Genomic DNA, 12684 nt, shown 5'->3' with positions numbered 1-12684 from the left:
TACCTTGACTGGGCAGCCATAGCCAAACGTCTCCTGTCCATCAGCAGCCTTGGCCCTTCCCTGCCCCCCCACCACCCAAAAACTTCTCGTCCATTTGCTGGTGCGCGGCCCCGCTCTCCGCCTGCTCAGGATGCGCCCCCCTTTCCCTGCCTCTCTCCCCCAAAGGCGGATTCCCGAGAGGAGCCGCTTCGCCTTTCCTAGTTCAGCCCTGCACTAATTTGGACACACATCCGGGCACCCGAAGCACTCCTCCAGTCCGGAGTGATGCATGGGGGGGGGGGGCAGGAGCTGCTCCGCGGCTCTGCAGCTCCACAGGTGAGAAGCCAAGCCCGGGATAGGCCCGTCCGTCTGTCTTGGCTTCGATCTATCTGCCAAGCCGAGTCTGGGGCCGGCGGCGTCCGCGCACTCCCCCAACGCAGAGCTGCGCTTTCAACTCGAAAGGGAATCACCACTGCGGTCGTTCCTTTCTGGCTAATCCCCTTAAAATTCGCAACTAGCTCTCGACAACCCCCCCCCCCATAAATTTATTTTTTTGGGGGGGGCCCTTCAAATTAAAGTTTGCATGGTACAACCCGCCTCCTTAAATGGGCATGTTATTCTGTCAGGGGCAAGAACACGGGAGGAGTGGCTAAGAAAAAAAGGCACAAGCCCCGGTTGGCGAACCTATCACAGCGGAAAAGTCAGCCGGACCGCCGCTTCCCAGACAGACGCCCCGCCTCGCCTGTTTTCAGGAGGACGCCGCTGCCCTAAGCCCTAACAATGTACAAACATGCACCAGCCGGGACACGGAGTTCCTTTTTGCCGGGTACTGCTGGCATGCATACATGCATGCGGGGAGGTCCGTCCCCGGGAACAGAGACAGGGGAGCGGGGCGCGCCAATAAAAGAGGCGGCAGCCAGGCGAAAGATACTGGAAACTTTTGCGGCAGGGGAGGGAGGCGGGGAGGACACACGAAGTATTGCTCAGCTGTTACCGCAACCCGACAAGCGGGGCGGGGAGCAGTGCTCTCAAAAGAAACTGCCCTGCTAGATAAGCTCAAGGTCCATCTAAGCCAGTATTTTGTTCCGGAGTCAGCCCAAGCATTCTCCTGCATTCAAAAATCTTATTTTGGGGGCTGCAGTTGATTGATCGATTAAAACTCCTATGAGAAAAGGATGTTTCTCATACACTGGGCAGCCCTAATTCTTTTAATTCCCCCACGCCATCATGTGGCTCATTGGGTAACCCTGGGCCAGTCACATGGTCTCAGCCTAACCTACCTCACAGGGTTGTTGCAAAGATTAAAGAAAGGGGGAATAAGAAAATGCATGTGTAGCGCAGTCAGTAGTGAACGGCATATGCACATTTATAAAGCCTGGTATGTTTGCGATTGCTTTCGAGCTGTGGTGCTGGAGAAGACTCTTACGAGTCCCCTGGACTGCAAAGGAGGTCCAATCAGTCCATCCTAAAGGAAATCAACCCTGACTGCTCATTGGAAGGACAGATACTGAAGCTCAAATATTTTGGCCACCAAATGCAAAGAGAAAAGTCGCTGGAAAAGACCCTGATGCTGGGAAAGACTGAAGGCGAAAGCAGAAGGGGATGGCAGAGGATGAGATGGCTAGATAACATCACCGATGCAATGAATATGGACTTGAGCACACTCCGGGAGAGAGCACAGGACAGGAAGGCCTGGTGTGCTATGGCCCATGGGGTCACGAAGAGTCGGACACGACTTAACGACTGAACAACATGCTTGCAATAAAAAAAGCCCCAGAAGCAGGGGACCACTGCTTTCCTGATCACGTCTTCTGTGTTCTACTGAAACATTTATTTACTTATTACATTTCTATATGGCCCAATAGCCAAACATGTCTGTATGTGCATACCATTCACAGCTGACTTGTGTACTTTACCCCAGTTTACAAAAAAAATGTAAATCATTTCTCCAAAGGCTATTGGTGAGTGTGTGGTTCTTGGACAGATTACAAAAATGTAACTATATGCAGAGTCATATGCATGCTACACGTTTCTATTCCTTAGGGATGCAAAAATATGTATGAATTGTAGGGGTAGTGCCTGTTGAAATTTCAAAAGCCAGAGATGGTGAATGAACAAGATTTCCAGTAGTTAGGGCAGGGGTACCAGTATCCTCCATAGTTTCTTGTCTCTACCCAGGACTAGCAATATTAAATTATGTAAAATCATTTTTTTAATTGCATAGGTATGCAAATAAGGGCATAATCCTAAACATGTTTAGACAGAAATAAGTCCTACAATTCCCAGCATCCCCCCGCGAGCCATGATGCCTGGAGAATGCTGGGAGTTGTAGGATTTTTTTTCTCTAAACATGCATGGAGTTGCTCCCTAAGAGTAATAGTGCACATTTGTTCAATTTACATAGTTTATACCACCTGTAGAATTCACCTTTTTTAGCACAGTATTTACAACTACTTTGGCAGTATGTTTGGATTACCAAGGCTTAGAATTAGTTTTTATTATTTAATATGGAGTATACATAACCTTGCCTGTATGTTACAAATCACAGAGACAGCAGCGCAATGAAAATTTTGATGTATTGCAAATTTTAAGCAGGTTGTGAGGTTTTATGAACGGAGACACTAGGAGTGGGAGAATTTTAAGAGCCGTGTAACTCCTCCCTTGGAATTAAGGGGTGGCTTGTAATGCCTTCTTTCGAAAGCTATTTTGAAAGGGATCTGTGCCTAGCTAGTGGAGAAGTTAAAGGGATTTTGTATGCATTCAGATATTTCCCAACAAGGATGCCTTTCCCCATGCATGGCTTTTTTTTTCTTTTTTTTTAACACCACCATTTCTGGTTTCAATTTTGCATGAGCTACCCAAAGGGAGAAGGCTCTGGAACAAAGCATCAGTGCAAAAAAGAGAAGTTGGATAGCCTATTATAACAAAGCCAACAGTCCATAAGAGCTTATCTCTTCTCCTTTTCGTAGCAGTGGGGGTGACGCTGCTTTCCAGCTACATGGAGGTACAGCAAAGTTCACATGAAGTGCAGGAGACAGAACTTTTTGCCTCTTCCACAGTGGTGTTTGTTTTAATCTGGTAAAGAAGCTGTTGGGTTGGTAGCAGGGACCAAGCGGAGCAGCAGATAAGCAAAAGAGTTAAATAGTGTTGAGACTGTAAAACAAAGATATAAACTAGCTCAGACACACACACTTGCAAACCTCCCCCATCCATATTACACTTAAGTATGGCAACTGCAAGGCAAACCGGCAAAACTCAGATATCCTGCAACCCAAGGAACACAAGAAAATTATTGATCTGCAACATACATATGTTTGTGAACCACCCAGACAGCTTTGGCTATTGGGCAGTATAGAAATAAATACTTAAATAAATACAGCACACTCTTTGTGAACTCTCCATTACTTCCTTTCCCATCAAAATAAACCAGAAACCCTTCATTCATTCATATACTCATTTTTCCGTGAGAGCTTTTGCAACTAATGATGTTAAAACACACCCACAGCCCGATAACTTACACATACTGGACATGCATATGATAGCAGCAGTGAGTTGGGAAGCAGGCCTTAAACAAAGCCGAGGGAAGGCCCATTAATTAACGTGATGTGTCTTAACAGCCTCCATTTACATCCAATAGAGATTCCTTTGCAGTGGGAGGTGAAAGGGGTCAGCTGCCTATTGTGATTCCAAGTACTTCAAGCATGCAAGCTATGGGCTTTTCATTTGCAAACAGACCTCTGGCCCCAGTCCATGAATTGTCCCATTGAGGGAGGTTTCAATAGCTAGTCCTCCACAATCTCTCTACTGTACTGCACAGCCAAAATAACCGGTTTCCCAGCAGAGACCGCAGATGTGCCCTTTTACCCATCACCTCAATAATAATGCAGAGAGTTTTTCCAATGAGCATCCTATAAATATCCAGCCCTTTCCTCATCCCCACTCCCCAAATCCATTCACATATGGGTCCTTAGCTGGTACCAAAACAGTAATACACACATCCTCTCCCATCACCACTGCAGAGAAAGGCAAACTGCAGAACCATCCACTTCAGCAGAGCCATCATGGATCCCCTAAACTGATTAGCCTCATTTATAATGCTCAGCATTTTAACCTCATCATTGCCCAGCTGTTGGGGGGGGGGCAATTGGGTTAGAAGACCCCATGCCACTGGCCTCAGCTATCTGGTTCTGATATTCACATGCCATGTACATGATTGTCCCAGGGGAATTGGAAAGTACTCAGGAAGGACTAAAATATATACATACATACACACACACACACACGTGCGCACACACTCACTTGTTTTGAATCTAAGACACCCTATGCTTTGCATTAATCGGTACCTGCTAACAAGAATTCCATCTATATCCTTATACAAATCTATGAAGCAACCACACTTGGAACACTGTGTACAGTTCTGGTCACCTTTAAAAAGATATTGTAAAGTTGGAAAAAATACAGAAAAAGGCAACTAAAATGATCAAGGGGCTGGAGCAACTCCCCTATGAGGAAAGGTTACAACATCTGGGATTGCTCAGCTTAGAAAAAAGGTGAGTACAAGGTGTACAAAATTATGCATGGTACGGAAAAAGTGGATAGGGGACATTTTTCTCCCTCTCTCATATTGCTAGAACCTGGGGTCATCCCATGAAGCTGATTGGTGGGAGATTCGGGACAGATAAAAGGAAGGGCTTCTTCACACAGAACAGAGTTAAACTGTGGAATTTGTTACCGCAAGATATAGTGATGGACACCAATTTGGATGGCTTTAAAGGGGGATTAGATAAATCCGTGGAGGAGAAGGCTACTAGAAATTATGGCTATACGCTACCCCCAGTATCAGCGGCAGTATGCCGGTGTACACCAGTTGCTGGGGAACATGGAAGGGAGGGTGCTGTTGCACTTATGTCCTGCTTGTGGGTTTCCCGTGGGCAGCTGGTTAGCCACTGTGTGAACAGAATGCTGGACTAGATGGACCCTTGGTCTGATCCAGCAGGGCTCTTCTTAGGTTCTTATGCCAGCCTTCCCCAACCTGGTGCCCTTCAGACGTGTTAGGCTGCAACTACCAGAATTCCCACCCAGCAGTGGCAGTTCAACACCTCTGCAGGACAGCAGGTTAGGAAAGGATAGGCTAAGCCCTAAAAAACAGGAACAGGGCTTATAAAGACCAGTGAAGGCCACTGTTCAATGAAAGACACTGTAATGTAGCAGTTAGAATGCTGGACTAGGACTGGAGACAGCCAGGTTCAAATCCCCCAATCATCTATGAAACTCACTGGGTCACTTTGGACCAGGGTAATTGTGAGGATAAAATCAGGGAGGAGGACAATTAACAACACCTTAAACTCCTTGGAAGGCAAGCAGGATATAGACATTTTTCTTAAAAAGCTGAAGTCTAAACTTGAACATCAGAGCTACTAGCAAGTCTCTGTCTGGCCTGTTTCATTTATACTGCTACACAACTGCTCTTAAAGTTTTTAGGGCAATAGAAGAGCCAGTGGGGTTAATCTCTAGTAAGATTGCTTAAAAATGCACTGTTGGTATTACGAATGCTCAGTGTACCTGCTCAGTGTACCAACCGGCTTATGTTTTTTCGCCACCACTGGGCGAGGTGGGCAGGGAAAGTGCGTCCCTATGCAAATAGACTCTCAGAACACCCTGCGTCACCTCAGAGAATGCTGGGATGCAATCTTGTGTACAGAGCTGGGCCATAACAGATGCCCCTTGAATAGTTTTTTTTCTCCCCTGGGGGCTGCTTAGTCTGCCTGGCCAGCTGGGCCAGACTTGGGCTGGCTGCAATATAAAATGCAAAGATTTCCTGCCAAGAGCTACAAGAAAGGATCTACGAGTTGTGCAAATTGCCCTTCCTTAAGGAGACTCTCTTGGAGGTTGCATCCTGTCGATTAGGGGCAGGCAGACATTACCCCACTGTCACTCTGGGCAGCTTCATCCTTTCATTTTTAATTTCTGTTGGACTTGGAGAGCAATTCTGCAAAAGGGCAGGCTGCAAAGAGTGTTAAATATCTTGATTTATGTGCCAGCTGAACCAAGACAGCATCCATAGGCAGAACATGTTTGCTCTTCAGATTCTCTACAGCTGTCAGTTTCATTTTGATGCGATATCTGATCCAGGATGAAAAAGAGAGGCAGGTTTGGATAGTACTAAAAACTAGACTCCAGAGGAAGCTTTGGGGGTTGTTGTGGTTTGGTTTGGTTTTTCGCTCTAAAGCACAGATATGTGTTCTGTGGTCTAGGAGAATTAATATAAGACAATGCAAATTAACCGCCTTGAGCACCGTTTGGTAGGCAGACAGCATACAAATTCAAAAAATAAGCAAATAAAATCATTTATCTGAAATCAGTAAAAGCTTCAAAGAATATTTAAGAGAGGTGGTCAAGTCAAGCCCTTTTGAAAAAGTGAAAATCACCCAGCACAACTACTCACAGATAAGCTCCTTAGTCTGGAGCAGTTACTTGCTAGCATATCTTCTAATGAGTAATGAACTCGCCTGTTGGTTTGTGCCCTTTCATGAGTCAAACAAGATGCTAGTGCACTTATTAGCCCTTTGAGGCCAAGAAATAGTAACGGAGATACAAATCAGATCCTGGAATAGCTGGTGATTGGAGGCACCACTTTGAAATGGCTTTGGACAAGCCAGTGCCAGATGGTTGTACTGGAGGAATTCCACTCTTCCCTCATGGAATTGTCCTGCAATGTATGCAGTGGGCAAGATTACACAGTTTTAAAGCACAGTATCAACTGATAAGCAAGAGAATTCCAGAAAAACATATATTTCTGCTTCATTGACTATGCTAAAGCCTTTGATTGTGTGGATCACAACAAACTGTGGCAAATTCTTAAAGAGATGGGAGTACCAGACCACCTTACCTGTCTCCTGAGAAACCTGTATGAGGGTCAAGAAGCAACAGTAAGAACCGGACATGGAACAACCGATTGGTTCAAAATTGGGAAAGGAGTACGACAAGGCTGTATATTGTCACCCTGCTTATTTAATTTATATGCAGAGTACATCATGAGAAACGCCGGGTTGAATGAATCAGAGGTCGGAATTAAGATTGCCGGGAGAATTATCAACAACCTTAGATACGCAGACGATACCACCCTAATGGCAAAAAGCTAAGAGGTTCTGAAGAGCCTCTTGTTGAGGGTGAAAGTGGAGAGTGCAAAAGCTGGTTTGAAACTCAACATTAAAAAAATGAAGATCATGGCATCTGGCCCCATCACTTCCTGGCATATAGAAGGGGAAGAAATAGAAGCAGTGACAGATTTTACTTTCTTGGGCTCCAAGATCACCGCAGACAGTGACTGTAGCCATGAAATTAAAAGACGCTTGCTCCTTGGCAGGAAAGCTATGGCACACCTAGACAGCATAGTAAGAAGCAGAGACATCACCTTGCCGACAAAGGTCCGTCTAATCAAAGCTATGGTTTTCCCAGTAGCAACGTATGGCTGTGAGAGCTGGACTATAAGGAAGTCTGAGCGCTGAAGAATTGATGCTTTCGAACTGTAAGAGTCTTCTCCAGCACCACAAGTCCCCTGGATTGCAAGGAGATCAAATCAGTCAATCCTAAAGGAAATCAACCCTGACTGCTCATTGGAAGGACAGGTACTGAAGCTGAAGCTCAAATATTTTGCCCACCTAATGCGAAGAGAAAAGTCCCTGGAAAAGACGCTGATGCTGGGAAAGATTGAAGGCAAAAGGAGAAGGGGACGGCAGAGGATGAGATGGCTGGATAGCATCACCGATGCAATGAATATGAACTTGAGCACACTCCGGGAGAGAGCGGAGGACAGGAAGGCCTGGTGTGCTATGGTCCATGGGGTCACGAAGAGTCGGACACGACTTAACGACTGAACAACAATCAACTCTAACTCTACTTTTCTTTTACATGGGACTTGGGTGCAGCAGTGCATATGCTGAACCGGTGCCCAGACCATATTATGGGTTAGAGGAGTATTAACTGAAACTGTATACTGCTTGTTTTCATGGCCTTTATATAAGTGACTTTGAGCACTTCTGAGCTGGAAAGATGACTGAAAAGTTTTATCAAGAAGCACAACTCCATTTATCTGGTTGTAGAAATGCAACTGTAGCGGTATGTGCCTTCCTCTTTTCTGGCACAAAGCCCCTCCTTTGGGACTACCATGCACAGCATAAGGGACTATCATGCACAGCATAACTTTGTGAAGTTGTGCCAACTGTTTAGCATTGCTGTTCAAGCTTGCTTCACAGGAACTGAAACCAGAGATAGCCAACGTCTCTATTTTTAGGAACTCCTCTGTCTTCCAGACAGTGATCAAGGTAGCCAGAAATATAATTTGCCACACAATCTGATCCTCTCACAATGGTCAGCCTCCATAATTAAGATGGCAGGCACCACCAAGCAGGAGGAGTTTACAGTTATAGAGATCATGTTTGGCACAGTATCACATCCTAATATGCATATTTCCACATCACAGCCTAGAAATCAGCTTCACACAAAGCAGACAAATTATATACAAGACGGGTGGGCAGAAAGTAGAGTTCCAGATGTTTTGGACATCAACTCCCAACATTCCTGGCCACTGAGCATGCTATTAGAGGCTTCTGGGAGTGGAAGTCTGAAACATCTGGAGATCTACCTTCTGCCCACCCCTGAAACACAACATTCAGAGGGGAGACACGAAGGTCATGCCCCCTCTGGAGGAATCCTCTTCAGAAGATGACTTGGAGCTACACAAACCAAATGCCATGGAGGATCAGCCTGTGCTGCGGGACCTTGAGGCAGATCAGGGGGACCCTGGGCCCTTGGGTGAGACAGGAGTTGAACCTTCCCCTCAAGATGCAGACCACCCCCTCTCTGAACCAGAGGCAGATACAGAACAGCCACCTTGCCCTAGGGAGCAGTGTTCCGTTGGCAGGAGGGTCCGTTTGAGGAAAGGACTCCTCATGAGTAAAGGGATATCTGTGAGCAAAACTCTCCTTGTGAGTAGGACTGCAGCAGGGCTCTGAAGGCTCAGGCTTAGAAGCATTCAGTTCTAGGCACTGAGTGCTGGAACAGTCTCTGTGCACCAGATACCAGATTTGTGTTTTACCAGGCTACTGGACCCTACTGTGTTTAGAGCCTGGGCTGCCCTCCGATCTCGCCACGATAATTCCTAGCTTCTCTGTCTTCACAGCACCAGAAACAGGACAACAATGGTAAAATGTGGAATTTCTCCGTTTCTTACCAACTGAAGAGACTTCTCTTTTCCCTGATGAGTGAAACTGTGGGCTCACCACTGAATGCTAAAGTGAAACTAAATCAGAACATCACCAAGCCAATGAAAGGCACGCCTCCTTGACAAGCCTGAATAAAGTACGGCAGTAATTTCTACCAAAATTTGAAAGAAATATATGATATGTCATGTCGCAAAGTGGAGTTTAAAAAAGGGTAAATGTGTCAATTTTCAGCACTTTTCAACTTGCTGTACTGTGGCAGTTTCTATCAGATCAGTTTGAACTTTTGGACCTCATTAGATAGATCACAAATGCCAAGTTTCAACTTATTAACTCAACAGGTGTCACTTTTATAAGCCCTAGAATTTTGAGGCTTACAATGGAAGAACCCTTTTTTTTTTTTGGAGCCTCATCTTAACTTAAAGTGGCAACACTCATGTCCCTCTGGTATGAATGATTCTTGTGGCTTTCATTCAAGTTGCTCTGAGTTGGAAATGTGACTTAACAGTTTTATGAACACAGAAGAAGAGTACAAATACAACTGCATTTCTTGATTAAAATCAGGGGCCAGACAGAGGTGTTGTGGGGGGGCAGATCTGACCCAAAGACCACCAGCTAACAATTTCTAATCAAAACTATTTTACAGGTTGCCTGCTGAATGGCTACAGCACCAAAAGTGACTCCTCTGAAGTCCTATATTTTACAAGTTTTGAGCCAATTTCTTTGATGGAAAGTATAAGTAGCGGCAAGGCAGATTTCTGTTTACAGCAATAGCATCAATATGGGTTTGCTTCCAAAAGCCACCATGCAAGGTAGAACGCTTCAAGGCGCTCAGCGATGTCTCTTTAAGAGCTGAAGGGAGGGAAAGCACAGTCCCCTCCCTCCCCCCAACCCCTGACAAATATCTGGACTAGGAAATATTGACTTGGCTCACATGACATGACAGTCCACCATGGTTTGATTTACCCACGGACACCTGGCTTCCCATTTTGTGCGAACCCAGGCAGCAAGGGTTGTTTGACGGTTAGAAAACCCTCAAATAACCCATGGCACACAGTGACAGCCCCCACAAGTAAATTAAGCCCTGGTGGGCTGATTCAGTAAAGGCCTGGATGAGGGCCAATAAACTGAAGCTGAATCCTGGAAAGACAGAAGCCCTGTGGGTGAGTGGTTCGCAGGTCCAGGAGACAGGCACATTGCCTGTTCTGGATGGGGTTGCACTCCCTCTGAAAGATCAGGTCCGCAGTCTGGAGGTACTCCTAGAACCATCATTGTCGCTGGAGGCCCAAGTGGCCTTGGCAGCTCCGAGTGCCTTTTACCAGCTTCAGCTGGTTTGCCAGCTACGGCCTCTTCTGGACAGGGATAGCTTGGCCACGGTGGTACAGGCATTAGTAACCTCAAGACTGGATTCCTGCAATGCGCTGTATGTGATTCTGTCCATGAGGCTGGTCTGGAAGCTGGAGCTAGTGCAGAATGCAGCAGCTCGGCTGTTGTCGGGAGCTGCCCCTTTTCAGCACGTAACTGCTTTGCTGAGGGAATTGCACTGGCCGCCTATTCACTACCGGGCCAGGTTTACAGTATTCATACTAGTGTACAAAGCCCTAAATAACTTGGGACCAGGATACCTGCGAGAGCGCCTTCTCCCTTACCAACCTGCCCAGTCACTGAGGTCATCAGAGCACATGTCCCTAGTGGTTCCACATGGACCCATGGCCTGGCTAGAGTCTACCAGGAAAGGAGTCTTCAGTATGGTGGCCCCCTTCCTGTGGAACTCCCTGCCTTTGGAGGTCAGGCAGGCACCGATATTGTGTTGCTTTCGGCGCCTCCTGAGGACATTGTTATTTCGAGAGGCATTCCTTAAGTGACCAGCTGCCGTTTATTCAGTTCATAATTTGTTTCTTTTAAAATGTTTGAATTGTTTTAATATGGTGTTTTATTCTTTTATATTTGTTGTTCACCACTCCGAAATCTTTTGATGTGGAGCAGTATATAAATAGTGTAAATTAAATAAATACATAAATACATAAATACATAAAATGACAGGCTGCCATGACATGCAAACAGGCCCATAATCAGTTGCCTCTAGCAATGCCCCACCCTGCTGTAAATGGGTTCCAACTGCTGCATTTCAACACTAAAAGTCACAGGTAACGTTATTTCCTACAAAGATCACAAAGCAAGATGTCATTTCTTCACTAAAAGCCTCCAAAGTGCACAGCATCCTCTCTCTGCATTGAAATCTTACCCATTTTTGCTCTTTGCCGCATTGGTGGAAGCCATCTTAATAATTCTGTGCAAATCAGCTCATCTGGAAAAGAAGAAATAATAATCACGCATCAACTGAAGAGATCACTTTTTGAAGAAAATCATACTCCATATAGCATTTTTAAATTGCAAAGCCCTTTCCAATATTTATCTTATTACTCCCCAAAACACCAGTAAGATACCACCAATCTTAGCGTAGTGCCTTTATGGCTAAAAATTCATGTAGTGGTGAACAAGCTTTTGAGTTCACCAGAAGCTTTGCTGGATACTACATGAAGAAAACACACATCCAAGAGCTTAAAAAAATAGTCCCAGTAGGGTGGGCATGGATGCAACATATATTTCCTTCTGTAACCTTGTGTCCTCCAGGTGTGTTGCATTACAACTGCCATAATCACGAATGGTCATGCTAGCTGGGAGTTGCCGTCCAAAACATGTAGAAGGCACCAGGTTGAGAAAGGTCTGTGCAACACCACCTCCATTCTTTTTTAAGTATCACAACTGTAGAATTGGGCTTTTGTTCATGCCCAACCATTTCCCCTTCTCTTTCTCCCCTTGCTTTTTTGTTTCATGTCAAACTTGAAGAAGCATTCTGATGAATTCAAAAGCTTGCTCCCTACTTTGTGACTTTTTAATGGGTCCTAATAAAGGTATCATGCTATAGCTGGCTTTGGAATTTGTTCTAAAAATTAAACCATGGACAAACACAGCTTTCTGCAAGTTTCACTTGTAAGGTTGGATATACCTCTCAAGCGCACCTACCTTGCAGCATTGTTGTGAGGATAAAATTTGGTAGCAACGTAGGGGAGGAAATGGAATAAGAGAGTACAGAGAAACAAATAATGAACACAACGAACACTGGGACCTTTAGACATGTTCCTTCATCAGCTTTGCAGACAAAACAGTCTTTCCTTCCCTCTCCTGGCTGATGCTGACACAGACAGACAGACAGACAGACAAACACACACACACCCTACACACACACAGGGAGTCCTCAGCATTTTAAGAATTCTAAGACACGCAGAGGCTTCCTTCAAAGCACGGCACAGGAAGTTTGCTTTCTTTTAAGTGGTTTGCTGAAACCCCAGCATTACTTTCAACAGCAGGCTTCAAGCCTAGAATTCAATGCTGCTAGAAATACTTATAAACACAAAACGGATATATATTAGAGACAGCTTCCTCGAGAGAAAGCTTCCCTATAGACTATTGTTATTATACA

General features: G+C 45.3%; 1 protein-coding gene across 6 annotated transcripts in view; it reads right to left on the bottom strand.

The window, feature by feature from the left end:
• The window catches only part of AFF1 (ALF transcription elongation factor 1), a 234480-nt gene that overhangs the window by 213921 nt on the left and 7875 nt on the right, over window positions 1–12684 (bottom strand). For 3 of the 6 annotated variants that reach the window (XM_084855558.1, XM_084855561.1, XM_084855563.1), the window contains exon 2: window positions 11446–11508. In XM_084855558.1, coding sequence (XP_084711684.1) covers window positions 11446–11480 — 35 coding nt within the window. In that variant the 5' untranslated portion in view covers window positions 11481–11508. The other 3 variants (XM_084855557.1, XM_084855560.1, XM_084855562.1) reach the window with 1 other exon arrangement.

Source organism: Heloderma suspectum, chromosome 5, assembly GCF_057233095.1.
Source record: "Heloderma suspectum isolate Gila_16-S chromosome 5, 16-S_ref, whole genome shotgun sequence".
Classification (NCBI taxonomy): Eukaryota; Metazoa; Chordata; class Lepidosauria; order Squamata; family Helodermatidae; genus Heloderma; species Heloderma suspectum.
Note: the sequence above shows the minus strand (reverse complement) of the source record. Positions and strands in the feature narration are given on the sequence as shown.